Source organism: Homarus americanus, unplaced genomic scaffold (assembly GCF_018991925.1).
Source record: "Homarus americanus isolate GMGI-L3 unplaced genomic scaffold, GMGI_Hamer_2.0 scaffold11022, whole genome shotgun sequence".
In the NCBI taxonomy this organism is placed as follows: Eukaryota; Metazoa; Arthropoda; class Malacostraca; order Decapoda; family Nephropidae; genus Homarus; species Homarus americanus.
This window is the reverse complement of record NW_024737068.1, coordinates 11739352-11755903: the sequence shown is the minus strand read 5'-3', so window position 1 is coordinate 11755903 and position 16552 is coordinate 11739352. Positions and strand designations below refer to the sequence as shown.

At 35.8% G+C, this 16552-nt stretch overlaps 1 protein-coding gene across 1 annotated transcript in view; it reads right to left on the bottom strand.

The window, feature by feature from the left end:
- The window catches only part of LOC121872959 (actin-related protein 8-like), an 83310-nt gene that overhangs the window by 4742 nt on the left and 62016 nt on the right, over nt 1–16552 (bottom strand). The window contains exons 6-9 of the mRNA XM_042376105.1: nt 15821–15937; nt 12247–12396; nt 8877–9098; nt 2692–2905 (exon numbers count right to left, since the gene is read on the bottom strand). Of these exons, the coding sequence (XP_042232039.1) occupies nt 2692–2905; nt 8877–9098; nt 12247–12396; nt 15821–15937 (703 nt within the window). The remainder of the gene's footprint in view (nt 1–2691; nt 2906–8876; nt 9099–12246; nt 12397–15820; nt 15938–16552) is intronic.

Genomic DNA, 16552 nt, shown 5'->3' with positions numbered 1-16552 from the left:
TTGCATTCTCTCATATTAAATCTGTTCAATATGGTTCTTAACAATGATTTAAGTAGAAGGGTAAATTATTTCAGACGAGAAAACGCAAAATTTGAGGATGCAATTATCAATCTTAAAACCATTGTTGGACAAGGGGGTTAAAAAATTTTGTCGCTAAATTGAATAATCATTAAACGAGGGATACTTGTATATACATTCTGTAGTTGGTACTTTAGGTGAGGGGGTGACCCAGCTGATTCCTGGGTTGCATCTGATGAGCACAATTTGAATTTTCATTGAGACCATCTTTCAGATACGTATGAGATTTTTTATTTATTTATTATTTACCTAATGAGAAAAGCCAGCCTGAAAACATTTTAAATCAACTGCTGTACTAATACTGTACACTTCCCAGCTGCAGTCACAGCATCATTCAGTATGGTCACAAGCTACAACACACTGGGTATATGTTTGGGATGTAAATTTTTCTTAAAATACCGGTAATATTAAAAAAAAACTTATTCCTTCATATTTTTAGGGTCTTTTTCAGGAGGTATAAAAGCATTTATCTATTATAGACAAATTTCCTAGTTAGTTTGCACACCTGTCATTCAGTTTTATTGCCAAATTTGTGGGAAACTGGGTTAGTTGGAGGCAGCAGACTGAGATGTTTTTGTTTTTGCAATTTTCCTTTTTTCCAGTTCTCTTTATTTTTCCATGGTGTACCAGAACACTGTACAGTATAGTCTCGATTTACAAGGATTTGGTTTACGCGTTTGGTCATTTACGCAGCACCTTGTCAGACCGACAATTTTTATTTACACAGTTCATTCCATCATTCACGTGGGAAGCGGCATGGGCAGGGTGCGCACAAGGTCACCCAGTCAACAAAACATTACCGAGTTCTTCACCCGCCACCCACCACAGCCGGCCCAAGTCAGTGATAGTGAGGATATGGACCTTGAGGGGTTTGACAAAGAGGCCATGCAAGCCTCTGTGGTGGATAGTGATACAATTGATACAAGTGATACAGGTGAGGGCCAATAATCTGCCCTCTGCCTCGGAACCAACCCCCCATCCCCGTGTGCCCAGCCATCTTTTCTACTAACGTAAGTGTTAAAAATCCTAATATTATTGATATTTCTCTTAAATATTAATTGTGTGTGCATACCATCATAAAATTAAGATGTTATTTTTACTACAACGTACGTATTGTGTCGGAAAAAGTGTAGTTTTGGGGTAAGCCCAGTCTCTATTTCAATTAACCCCATATGTTCTGTTATTTCGTTTACGCGTACCTCCACGGGTTCAATTGACCGCATAAATGAAGACCATACTGTACATTTCTTGCTTGTGTTAGTTCCTTTAAAGTATTGTATGGTGAAATTTTGGGGCATCTGGTCCCTAATCCCTCATTTTGTACTGAATTACATCATCAAATTTTTATACAAGTACCTGTACCTGTATTGCAAATATTTACTTCACAAATGTTCTCAGTCCCTATCTCACAAAATAATCAGAGGCTACTATATACAGTATATTTTCCATTATCTTAATACCTGGCGAGTTTGTATTGAAAATGCTAATTTAAATAATATATTGCTACTGTAATATATTTTAATCAATAAATTATACTTGACTGATTAATAATGTTCACCTTATGTATAAGCTCCAATGTGCCAGAACATATGTGTTTAAGATGGAACAGAACACAATGGTTACCAATAGTGTACAGTATAGATTTATTTTTAAATGAGGAATGCACTGCTATTTTTTCCATTTAAATAATTTTTGTTTTATGTATTTTCTATTCAAGCAGCTACTCCAGAAGTAAACATCGGAAGCCACAAAGGAAATATGAGAGCATGTCCACTATAGACAAGCTGAAAGTCCTGGACAGGCTTGATGTCAATTGGTCCTGCTTTTTTTTACTGTTCAAATTACCCCACTGAGTTGCTCATAAAAGCCCACCATTTTGATAAAATATCGAAGTTTGCTGTCAAAATTCAGACACTTTGGATAATTCAAACCCTTTGGGTTGTTGAATTGGAAAGGTTCAATGTATCTGTAAAGTAGAGGTACTTTTTTCACCAGACATGAGCTGACCTGTAGTTGAGAAATTTCTATGGACCAGGCACTGGTCAGGTCCAGAGGATCCCAGAAGAAATGGGTTTACTTTGTACTTAGAACAGCAGTAATCACCACCAACTACCCTTAAACTGTTACAGTATGGAGCAGACACTTAGTTTGATAGCAGTAAGGAATAATTTTGAGATAAGAGTTGTCTGTGTACTGGTTACCTGGAAACTAAATGTGAATGTTGGGCTAGTCCTGAAATTTGACAAGATGGCAGCCCAAAGCTGGTTATAGGTGTGTACCAATTAGATGAGGGCAACCTTTACATCTAATCTCCTCTTTATATTAAGAGGTTGATGAATGTGATGGAGAAGGATGGGTTATAATAGGATCAGCCCCCAGCTGCCTTTTGGGGAAAGGCATGATGGATAAAACTTCCCATTCTGGGCATATGCAGTACAGTAATGAGAAATGCTCTGCAGAGGGCACCTAACCAGAAAAATTGTGGTGTATGAGGATACACAGCTAATGTCAATACTGTACTCTCAGATTAGAACTGCACAAAATGTTGGGATTTCTGTCTAAGTTAATGTTACGCATCAATCACTTAAATGTCCTAACAGCTACACAACTTACGGCATCTGTCTATACTGGTTAGTATAGCTTGCTCAAGGGAAAACAGCTTCTCTGTCCCAGAAAATGCTGATGAATCATTGCGTACAGATGTAGAAGGAGCCACCTGTGCTGGGGGTAATGGTTGATCATCCACAACAATGTCTTCCTCTCCTGCATCGCCTCCCTCACCTCCTCCAACCTCCATTGCTTCTGCTGCTTCTCGGCCACCTCGTCTCTAGAAATGTTAAGGTATACCATTTCAATGAGAGGCGACTATGATGAATGAAATTTTATGAACTGGTGATATACATTGATATTTATAGCAATGAAGCTATGCAATTTTTGGTATTTTCAAGAATACAGTAGTCTGCTGGAAAATAAAAAGTTATTACCCTGTACAAGAGTATGCTAACTATGTTTTGTGCCTTGTTAGAATGGCTGCTGCATATCTTCAATCACTAGTCACTGAACGGGTTAATTTTGTCCTAAAATTAATTAATTATTTTTAGTGGTAAGACAAAAACAAAAATTAATGCTGTTTAACCCCTATGCCCCAGTTGACGTTCCGGAACGTCCATCTAGGGCGCGGGTTATCAGGTTTCAGTGTGACTATTTGCATGTCACGACACACGCTCGGCCACAGGGAAGCTTCCTGAATGTAAGTATACCTACTTTTGTTTGTTTCATTTTCATTGTTTGTCCATTTTATCATGTTGTATCAAAGTAATACTGCTAAAAGCAGTGTCATTGTACAGTAAAGCCTCCGATAACGACGGTTCAACTAACGAAGATTCATATCTAAGACCATGGTTAATTTAGGACCCAATTCAATTTACACCATTATTTTCTTCGTATTTACGACAAAATATATTACATTTTCGTATAAATAATAACTAAATCCCGATATTAAAAAGAAAACAAGCCTTGCGCACGGAGGCTGCCGTGCTTGTTAGTGGTGACGACAGCATCACTAGTATAAACAATCACAGCTGGCGGGCACTTTGTTTTCACGCATCTGAACAGGAAAAGGAGAAAAAAGTTCTCAGGTTTCTTATAGCATTTTTGCATCCCTATTCAACACGAGCAAGAGAGCAAGTGATGGTAGTGTTGTTTCAAAAGCTAATAGAAAGTGTATAAGCTAAGCCAAGAAACTAGATGTATTAAAACGATATGAAAAAGGTGAGAGGTCTGTGGATATTATATGGAGCAGGCAATGAACATATTTTCTGAAATGGATCCATTAACAGAACAAAGCATTATAATTTAAATAAATCCAGGTGTGCAAGGTTCTTTCGACAGCTTTATTATTCGAAGGCCTAAGCCATCAGCTTCAGCTACACCATCAAATTCAGCATCATAAGCAGCTTCAACAACAACTTCAGGTTCAGTAACAGTTTCAGCAACAGCTTTATGGAAAGCTACAGCTTCAGCCAGAGTTGAACCTGATGACTTCGTCATCTGAGTAAAAACTCGCATAACATGATTGGCTGTCCTTATGTTTTATACTTTACCACTATTGGTGAGTAAAATTTTTGTTTTACATTCGTAAGTATTATTTAAAACATATATGAACAGTAAATAAGTGTTGCTTTCATGTTCATATGTAGAGAAATGATGATATGTTTTCACATGTACGCACTTACTGTACAGACGTTGGTGTTTCCAACCGTTGCCATTAGTGGTTAGCTACTTCTAGTGTTCCATTTATTAACATTATATAACATTACTTAAAACATACATACAGGTATTCAATTTTCTTACATTAAGTTCACTACAGCTACAACCAGGGTCTTATTTTCTTCAGTTTCTTATGTAGAACCGTCACTCACGAAAACAATGCTGTCTTGTCTCTTGTGTGTTTTAATATTCTGTGTATTATTAATGAATTGCATTGTTCATTTCATATATATAAACATTAATTCAATCAAATACATATTCAGTAATAAACAATAATGAATCTTTTGTACATATTCCTAAGATAAATGACTATGTTTCCTTGAGTGCGCACGTACTGTATACATTGGCGTTCCACTATGTCTCACTTTTTTTCTTTAATATCAGTGGTTACTTCTACTGTACATTAAATAACATTCATTAAAACATACATATTTTTTACATTAATTTTACTACAACAACAACCAGGGTCTTATTTTCTTCAGTTTCAGGTGAATAACTGACATTATGGGTGTAAACACTGACAACAATGCCGTCTCTTATCCTCTTGTGTGTTTTAATATTCTACGTATTATTCATGAATTGTATTGTTCATTTCGCATATACAAAGATTAATTCAATCAAATACATATTCAGTAATAAACAATAATAAACCTTTTGTACATATTCTTAAAAAGATAAATGATGCGGTATCCTTAAATACGCACGTATATGTTGGTGTTCCCAATCCATCTAATTTTTTTTTCTTTGCCATTAGTGGTTAGCTACTTCTAGTGTTCCATTTATTAACATTAAATAACATTACTTAAAACATACAGGATATATATTCATTTTTTACATTAATTTTACTACAGCTACAACCAGGGTCTTATTTTCTTAATTTTCTCGTGTAAAACTATCGTCCAGGACCCCCGGCTGTAAACACTAACAAAAACAATGGTGTCCCATCTCTTGTGTGACCATATTATTATTCATTTATATTGTATGCATTCAGAAACATTATTTAAAGAATATAGTTTGCAATTTTCATTAATTGTATTGTTTTGGGGGGGGAAAGAGGGTAAAAAGCCACACAAAAGATATGAAAAGGTCACACTTGAGAATGCATCTCATTATTATTGCTTTATTTTAATGGTAATTAATGATTCGCAATACAATGATTCACTTTACACTGCAATATTGGAGGACACATTACCGTCGTTATTCGAGGCTTTACTGTATGTAGTGTAGTATTACTGGAAAATAATGCTATGATTATGTTATAAATGTATTTACTTGTGGAATTACTGTATTATTTATATGCATTACTTGCTCTACCAATCACAAAGACAGCCGGCAACAGGCTGCGTGTGTTGCTGAGCAATTTTTATGAAAAATAATGCAAATAAATATAAATTAATTAATTATAGGAAACAAGTATTATGATCAGTAAACATATGCATTACTGGCCATCCCGGACACAAAGGCAAGCAAAAAAATGGCCGCGAAGTGCACAGTGACCACGAGTGCTCGCCGTCAAAACAACACTGTCCCCTTATCTCCCTCACCACTGCAGCCCCAGGAAAGTTTCTAGAGGGTCAATATATAGTTTTTCTTACTTATTTTTTATTGTTTTAATATTTAAAAGGGTTAAAAATTATTTTAGGAAAAGTTGATTTTTCTCGATTACCCCGTGTGGGGGATACGGCCAGCGGCACCCTTGCCCGGGGCGTAGGGGGTTAACGTTCATTCACATAGAGGTATTTTGGTTTAACGACATAAAATTTTAACACCTTTCTTTTTTAACGATTGGTCAAAATTCAGTTTAGCGATGTTCGACTCACTGGAAAAACTTGGGAGGTAAGTCGGAAAACTGGGGATCCACAATGGAAACATGGACAAGATAAATCTTGATAAAACCACACAGGAAAAGGGAAACTCTGGAGATGTCTTGAATAAAGAAGAAAGCTAAGGTGCTCCAGTGTTTCCCTGCCTACTATGTCTTGAATTTGAGCGACTGTTACTTACACTGCCGATGCACAGCGGGATCTACTGGACAGTTATTTGTAACGTGTATTAGTACAGCTGAGTACATTATTTTTCACCCTTGTATATGTGTTTTGTGTTAATTTTGTTTTAAAAATATTATATAAAAATCACTTGCATATTTTTCACGACCTACTACTATTTATACTGTGTTGGGTGTTGTCATGTTAACCATGAGTTTGGTGCCAAATATTCAATTAAGGCAAGTAATGCTATAATAACTAAACATACAGTGAAATTTAATAACTAGAAAAGTTCAAAATTAGAAATCATTTCAATTTTTATTCTAAATAAAAGTTAAAGTAAAGGAACTTAAGACATTTGCCTTGTTAGTTGCTCAGTTACCGTAACAAAATATATATAAAGAGCATGGGTGTATACGTGTGTGAAGTGAATTTATGTATTAAGGCAGTGAGCTGTAAGTGCAGTTAGCTGCACTCTCCCTCCCACATATGTGACGTCACTACATACAGGCAGTAGCCACACATGTCTCTTGAGTCAGCTTGGTGACTGTCTGGCTGAACTGTGTTGCATGTACAGTACTGTATAATATAATGGAGTACTGTATCTACATTAGCTTATCAAAACTTACTATGGGACGCACATCTAAGGGCTTACCTTTGATGCCGAATACCCTTGCGCCGGCCCTGCTAAAGAGTTGACTTTAAGGATACCGACTTGGAAAATTGTATTTATCATCTGATTTTCATGAAATTTATATGTTATGTATACCTATAGAGCACTGATAAATCCAAGTTTCAAACATTTTTATTGGGTATTTTTTTTTATAAAAAAATCTTAATTTCAATTTTATATTTCTTGGCCATCCCATGAAGAATTTTCTTGAAAATTATTTATGTGATAGTTATCAACATAATTAACGAATTGTTGGAATCCCTTTTTTTTATTTTTTGATATTTAGTGAATAATTTTTTTTTTTTTTCGTTTTATAATATAGTCAACCTCTCCTAGTCTATTTTTTTTAATAAAAAAAAAGTTCGATCATCAAATTCTTATTTCTTTGCCCTTTCAAATGAGACCTTATTTTTTAAAAATCGACCCATTATTAGTGGAGAAATATCTGAAAATGCTATAAATAACCAATTTTGAGTAAGTGCGCTGGACCGGGGGCTGCAGCGAGCAATGAATCGTAAGTCTGACCGCTTCGACAGTCGAGAGCGCACCGACTTCCCCAGCTAGCCCAGCACCTCCTCTGTCCTCCCTCCCTCTCTTTACATCACAGTAGCTTAACAGAAAGATGCCAGATAGCACCAGAGAAAACAGAAGTAAGTTCTCTTTTCTAGTTTATTTTCTATGAATGTTTAACTAGAGGTTGTCGATACGGGTCAGAATGACCTTGAGCACGCATGTGAGAGTGGGGGAGGGGCATTTAACTGTCCATTTAATTGCCAAATCTACATAAATAACTTGGATATTGTGGAAATGGCTACTGGAAGAGTGCACAAAGCTCTGAGATTTTTTTCAATTTTTCGATTTTAAATGTTTTTTACTCTCTTGCCTTAAGCGTTTTCCTTAACAGATATAACATTTGAAATGAGAGATAACTTCATTTTAACAAATGGAAAATACATATAGAAGCCCAGTGTCACACAAAGTACCAAGTAATACATGAAATAGAATAATCTTACAATAACATAAAAAACTGTCCAGTAGAATCCCAGTTATCCAGCACCTTTAACACTTATTCCATTCTATAAAAATGACGTGGCTTAAAAATAAAGAAAATATAATATAAAACTATTTTATAAGAAATATGAAGAGCATGGGTGTGTATGTGTGGGAAGTGTACTATGCTGACTCACCAGCCCAGGCAGGGGTTGCATTTATTATTGCATGTTGTAACAATGCCATGATTTTTGAGTAAGTCACATCTTGTGTAAGAGAAAATATGTATGAAAATTTAGTCAAGAGACAGAGCTTGTTCAATTGTTCCCACTCAATCTGACCAATGACAGTGTGAGGGCCTCCAACTGACCAATGACAGTGTGAGGGCCTCCAACTGACCAATGACAGTGTGAGGCCCTCACACTGTCTGAACCATTAGGGAGAGCCTGTGAGACGTGACATCATGAACATGTGGCGTCCTATAGGCCACCTTTGTTTAAGACAGCCTGTGTTTAGAGATGGTGAAGTGTAGTCGTGTGGGGTCGGCAGGTTTCAACATGGTGAGGTATACAGTACTGTATATATAAGTAAGTACACTCAAGGTTTTATCCATCTCATGAAATGAGTGTGGACAGAGCAATTTTTTGTACATAACATATGTGCTATTATTGTATTTTATGTAAAGCTATGTATCAAATTTATTGTTTATCATAGTAATAAATATAGGCGTGGTATTCAAACATAAGATACTAGCTAATTTTGGATGAATTTTTATTTTTGTATTATGATTTCATTTTGGTGCTGGTTAGGTGAATTTACCGACTGCCTGGATGTCAGATAAATGGGAATCTACTGTACTGTGAAAGCTGAGTAAAACTTACACTTGTTTCCCTGAGATAATTTTCATCAAAAGGATCATCTGGGTCACCTGGGTTTGGTTTCTGTGTGATAGTAACCTTTGTACCTGTGATCTTCAGTAGGTCAGGGTAGAAGAGACTAAGAGCTGCAACAATGAGTTCATCCCCCATCTGGATGGTATATGTGGAGGGTATCTCCCCTGGAGTGTGTACACTGAAGGTCTTCTCTTGTGCTCCACATTCATTCTGAAATTTGTATTAAATATTTAGGAAAGGGATAAATTACTTTTAAATAAATCCTATAGTACAGGAATCTTACACAAAATTTATGAATTTTTAACACTCTGGACTATCAGCAGTCAACCACCCAACAATTGCTGGGCCACTGCTGACAGCGAGGGTCTGAGTGTGCTCGGTGACCTGTAATTTTTTGTTTATACCTTTGACCATAGAAAATGTTCTAATTGGAGTAGGACTACCATGTTTTCATGAAAAAATCTTGAAATATTTACGTATTAAATATTGTTTGCAATAAATATACAGGCAGACCCCAACTTACAAGAGGGTTACTGAATAGTGAAAGAATCATTTCAATACTGTACTCTAATGTGATATAGAAATAAAAGAAATTAAATATAAATCTATAAAAAAGAAAAAGAAAATAAAGAGCATGAATGTGAACAGTATTCTATGTGGGAGGTGAATGTATGTATGGATGTGCTACACTTTCCACAATGTGACGTCACAGCATACACAGCGTAGCAGCCACGTCTCAAATCAGTTGGCTGGTTGAACTTGTCCACTCTCGGCATCACCCACAGGATGGTTTAAGGATGGAAAGAGCTATTTTCTGTACATAAAATATCAGCTATTTTATTTTATGATGTGCTATGTATTATTTTCATTGTTTATTATAGTAATTTTTGCACATTTTTGGTGTATGTAAAATACAGATTAATGAAGGATTGAAAGTTATTCCCTTTTACTCATTGTTAAATCTACCTATGAAAAGGACGATTCCAAGAACGAAATGGACTTCATGAACATATCTACTTCATTGGCAAAGGTATACTGTACACATCCTCATCATCTCACATTTTAATTGAACTAATTGATTATGAGGTTAAATAAGCCAATCTGTGTTAGTGTAATATGCTGGATGTTGTTTTGAACAGCTGTGCATGTCTGCTGATATGGACATAAAAAAAAAATCACTACATCAAAAATTCCCACTTTGTTTACATGGTGAAACACTGCAATCTTAGATACCTTGAGCTATATGCTTTCATGATGTCTTCCAACAAACATCAAAGTGATAAAACCAAGTTTAACAGTGCTAAAAGGAAAAGAAAAGTACTAATTACTATGGGGGAATTGGATTTTGAGTTCCAAACAACTGCCTTACAAACTGGTCCTATGGTCCCTAACCCATTAAGTAATCAGGGTGTTCCTGTATACCATGGAGCGACAGAAGATCAAGCAGAGAGGAGATTTATGTGTAAAAGTAGAAAAGTGGTTGGACAAAGTAATCTTACTGATGAAACAAAGTAGTAAGCAAAAGGTAAATTAGATATGAAATATTCAAGGAATATTAAAGTCAAGATTCACTTCATCTTAAACAACATAAGTTAAGGAGGAATGGCTTGAATTAAACCCTGTTTGTTCTTTTCCAGTACAGTAGAGTATACGATACATGTACTGTACTTTTAAAATTTGGTCCAGGTATATCATTTCCATTCAATTTACTTTGGAATGGAAAAACAGGAAAAGACAGTGGGTCCCCGAGTTACGAACATCCAACTTATGAACACCTGCTGATACAAACGAGGTCCCATAAGGTCAATTATTTTAAGGATCTGACATAGGTACAACTGGTTTGTAGTATTAATGTATGATTACTAGTTTGTGTGACGTAGCAGCGAGGTGGAGCGGCAGGTGGGAAATAATGTGTCACCTAGCCACTCACCTTGAGGGAGAGTCAGTACACCTTACTCTCACCTCAGTAATGTGTGTGATCAAGTGCAAACTGTTGTTTTTTGCTTATTACCTCTTTTTTCTACCCTTATCATGGCTCCCAAATGCAAACGTGATGCAAGTGATAGTAGTGCATGCAAGAAAAGTAACACTTACAATGGAAGTGAAAGTTGATGTAATTAAACGTTTTGAATAAGGAGAAACACCCTCAGTCATTGGTAAAGTGTTGGTCATCTCAGAACAATTTTGAAACACAAACACAAAATTCTAGAACATGTAAAAGGATCTACACCAATGCACTCAACTGTCATAACAACACAAAGAAGTGGATTGATAATTGAAATGAAAAGTTGTTAGCAATATGGGTGGAAGATGAAAATCAATGGCGTTTGCCTTGATTCAGGAAAACGCAAGATTCAACAAGGCTCAATGACGTATTACCAAATGTCTACGATGCTACAAAGATATGATGAAAAGAAGAAAGTTTCAGTTTAACCATCTCTTGAATTTTTTTAAATCAAAAGGCAGCCAAAACCAGTCCCATCAACCTCTGCAACATTTCTAGAGCAACTCTAGAACCAGTTCTGTCTATCTCAGCAGATTCTCCAGAACTAATCCCATCAACATCTACACCATCTTCAGTTTCATCCCAATAAAACCTATGTCACTCCTACAAATGCCCATCTCTACATGCAAGCCAGCCCCATGTTTCTGTGTAAGTGTTAAACTTTAATTTTTACAATTTTTACTTTCCTTTACTGTATTTTGTCATTCAATTTCTTCTTATATCCTAAATTATGAGATTCTAGATGTATAAAAGAATTTAGGTTATGATATAGTGCCAAGGAGGTTTAATATAGGTGGAGACGGTACTGAGGCATGCTGAGTGAAGCCAGTGCTGGCTTATGCCATGTCATGAAAAGCAGTGTATGATCCTATTATTTCATAAATTGTGTATACTTTAGTCTTTAATGTAAGGTGTCTCATTAAAAATATAATTGCATTACAAAACTGAATCCATTTTATTTGCCAGTAACGAAAGGTGAAGAATTAAAGATAAGTTGCTTGTACTGGCGCTCGCACCCTACCCCCTACCAGTATGGCGGCCACCAACCAGTATGGCGGCCACCAACCAGCGCTGGCTTCACTCCCCACTGGGCCGCGCGGGACAATTGCCGCCTCCACCTATATCAAACCTCCTTGTATAATGCAAATAGGGTATATGTTCCGACTCTATGCTATGGGGTAAATTACATTTGCGGTAAGTATATTGAGTAATCCCCAAAAATGCTTGTGTAGGAATCTGGTTCAGGTTAATAAGCAATACAGTATTGTTAGCATCATGAACAGATTCAGATAACCATAAGCTTCTACATACAACACATGATAACACAAAGTGATTGTCCCAAATTTTTCTTACCAGATTAACATGACAGAACTCGTGTTTGAGTTTGTTGAGCAGCATAGCATCAAGTTTCTTCGAGAGATTCACTTGATGTGGGAAGCCGCACTTCTTTAACAGCCAGTAGAACACTTGAGTGACATCACACCCTCCATAGTCAAGCCGAAGCTGCAGATGCCAAAAGTGAGACAAGATAAGGTTGAGCAATCTACTGACAAATTCAGGCGAAGAATCTTCCTGGTTAAACAAATTTAAACTAATAAAGTTTTTAAAAAGACTAAAGTGTTGTGAATTATCAGTTTTAAAGGTTCTGTACCTAAAGAGGATTTTATATTTTTTTTTGTGGGTAAAACAGGTCAGGGGATGCTGGAAAGTTAATTTATGTCTCTGGATGTTTGAAGAGAAAAAAGAATCCTAGTTACTGTAACTGTCTCTTAGGTACTAAAACTCAATTGGAGGTTACAAGTAGAGACTTAAATTTTCTTTTTATCCTGGGTAAAGAACCTAATACAGTGCTGGTAATGTGCCTTGGAGTTTCAGGTAGATAAGTATGAAGTGTTAGCAGAAAGCTCCTTCACCTTAAAAATAATTTGAAAACAAAAGCAACAAAAAATTGATAATGGTCAGTTTGTTAGCAAAAGTGAAATTGAGTTTGACCCTGTGACTTCCAAAATATACTTTTATATCTCTGATTGGTAATGATAATGGTTACCAAGTTAAAAATTTATTTATCCAATCTTGAAGCACATCTCACATTTCCTAATAAAACAATTTAAAATCCCAGGTTTTCTCAAGATATTTTAAGGACATTATGACATTTTATAAATCCTTTAATCCTAAGCCAACAAACACTTTTCATCAAATCTACAGATTAAAAATTCAGAAAATTAAGACAGATCCTACAATCAGTGAGCGGAAACTTGACTACAGGTACCTTCCTGTCTGAGTACCGTACAGTAATAGTTAGTATTTCCACTCTTCATACACTTAAGGGGTTCTGAGTAAACACTCACCTTGTTTCCATACCATAGCCTAAAAATCAAATTTTCTGAATATTTTGCAACACTTACCAATTTTTCAATCTACAAGTAATACCCCATTCTGGACATTCAAACGGATTTCGGAACAACTGCATCAAGTGCTGGGCATATGAGTGGGTAGGCTCAATGCTCATGTACTACGATTGTCTACCACAGGGTACTGTTATGTGACTGCATGGGATGCCATTGATTGGCTGATGTATCTCGCAGCCTATCTCTTCAAATTCTTGCATCATGACACACTTAGTTCATTGTCTGCTGCCATTGTACTGAACAAACATGTTTGCTCATTCATTGCTGTTTTCTCATATGATCTGTGTTGTGCAATACAGTACTGGGCCCAGATTCACTGACACTGCTGAGATACAAAGTTAGTAAGTTCCGGGAGATCTGAAGTCCATACGAACTCTCGCAAGTGCGATTCACTAAAGGCTCATAACTGAGCTGTGGTGATCGTACGAACTCTATTAATAGTTCTTAAAATGCGGACAGGTGGCGGTGGTGTGTCTCCTCTTGGCCAATCACTGCGACTGATACATAACTCAGTAGGAGACGTAATTCATTCATGTCATAACAAAATTAGATCCCGCAGGGTGCACTTGTGATAATTTCGACATCAACCCTTATCTGAACAACGAAAACTGCATCAAAACAGTAAACAAGAAGAATAAGGTAAGTTATTCATAATTGAAGGATTTTTAGAAGTTAGGTAAGGTTTTTAAAGGTTTCTTTGGTGTTCTTTATAGTATTTTACCCCATACAGTCCCTCTTCTTCAAGCCCTGCCCACTTTGAGCAACCAATATTGTTGGTAATTGGAAGTAACAAAACATTATGTACTGCTGTACACTGCTAAAACATTGATCAAATATCCCTTTTGTTGTATCGTATTTTTAGATATATTGTACATTTTACACACTGCTAGATGGGTTAAAATACTTGTTTCTTAGCATTTTCTAATGTGATTATTGTACTGTAAGTGATATTTCTCAGTTAATCTCATGTGGTCACCAAACCTAACCTACTGTATTATACCATAAACACGATGAGAACAGGAACCTAGGTTGTTAGATAAAGTTAAAGTTTCCTACTCCTGATTAGATATAACATAAAGGTTACTCTCATATCTGTGGTTAAAACTTTGGCAGCCTTTCCTAACTAAACCTTGGCTTTCAATCATCTTAATTTACAATGACTGTCGTGACAGTCTTGATACACTTTGTAATTTTAATCATGTATTTATAGGTAACAACACTCTGTGATAACACATTTATAGTACTCAGATAATCAATTGCTTACTAGTGGTATACTTTACCAAGTAATATATTAAAATCTGTTTTTACTTTTTAGGAGGACCAAGCTATGTACCACCACTGACTGCAACAGAAGAAGCAATGGCTGGTTAAATTAGTGATGTTACCATTTAGGGATGTTTGTTTTAGAAGAAGAGTAATTTATTTTCCAATTGTAGCCTCGGAGGTGGAAGGTTAGGTTAGCCAGTTGTGAGCATGATGAAATAGATGCATTGGTACAACTGCATCAGGAAGAATTACCATATAAATTTACTGTTAATTTAGGTTAGGTTAGGTTTGACTAGATTCTGTGCAGAAGGTAGCAATAAATACCTTAAAAGACCTTGAGTAGATGGCCTTGGCAAGGTTTGTTTTATCTCCTTGTATTGCATGCAATTCAAATATGTAGCAACTATTGTCTATTTTGAGTTTTTATTTATTTATTTTTAATTGCAATTGATATTTTAGTCATGTACAGTAGAGTAATGAGAATTTTAGGGTAGTTACAGTATTTCCTTTATCAATTATTATCTGCTACTGTAAAATGCGAATTTGGGTGCCCCCTGTATTTTTATTTATATGATCCGATTATTATTTCAAGTAAAACAGAAAACTGAATAACTTTCCCCAAGTGAAAAAAACTATAACTGAAAGGGGACTGTAGGGTTATTTAGAAACATTAAAAATAATAATGTGGACCAGTTTTGTCCAGCTGACGGAGAGTCGCCAGTAATGCAGTTTTCGAAGTGCATGTATTTGTACCCATTACATTTACAAAAACCTTACTAAATAGCCACTCTTATGGAACAACAACTCTTAGGTAATATAATATCACCGTATAACATAAGATTTCATGTTTATTAAGGAAAAAACGCATTAAATTTGACTAAAATGGCTCAAATTACTTATGCTTCAACACAATAAAGTTCATTTTAGCATGTTATTGATATGATGGTTATGTCTATATGTCCATTGAGGGCATGCAGCTTATCCTTTTGCATGCATTGAGGGATGCCGAGTATACTTGACTTTCCTGAGTGAAAACTGTGAACTCTAAAATTAAATCTGTATTATTGAAGAAACTATTTAAAAATATATTTTGCCATTGATCTATTCCTATGTTAACTAGAATCTATCCTAAAACAAATTCTATACCTTTTTTCTCCTAAGACCATACCTATTCTAGTATGTTACTGTACTAACGCCTTACATGCTCTTGCCATTAATACAGACAGTCAACTTTTAAGACTAATATTAATTACCCTTGTAGCTGGATGAGAGATGGCATCCTCAACACACGACACTGATGTCTTCTGGTCACCAACATCCACAACACAGGCATAACCCAGGCCTGCTCCAAAGGTTGCAGCCACATGATCCTGGAGCAATGAAAATATTTTACAGAAATGGGACGTTCAGAATTGTATTTTTAATCAGTAAATACAATACTGTACTACATACACTATACAGTACTCTATATTTTCAATGAACAATCGAGATAAGATTAAGAATATTCACAATACTGTACTATGAACAATAGCTGACACAATGAACAGGAGTTATAATATCAAAGAACGGAATGCAGTCTTATGAACAGGAATCGTGATATAATATTATTTTGAAGTCCAGATACTCGTATAGCTAAAAGTGGTTCCAAAACTACGAATATCTGGAATTATAGCAATCATATTTATGTACAGTATTGTATAAGAAGAAATTATGATACAACAAACAGGAGTCAGTACAGTACTATGAACAGGAGACCCAATACTATGAACAGGAGACCCAATGCTAGGCCGGAGTCCCAATGCTATGAACAGGAGCCACAATATCATGAAGTATCCATAATTGGTTAATATCAGGACAAGATATATTTACATTACGTCATACAACTCAAATAAACACTCAATATGGGTGAGTACCTTAAGTGGCAATGTCGGAGTTTAGATTACGTACAAATATAAAGTTAGGATATCCTACAATGTAAATTGATT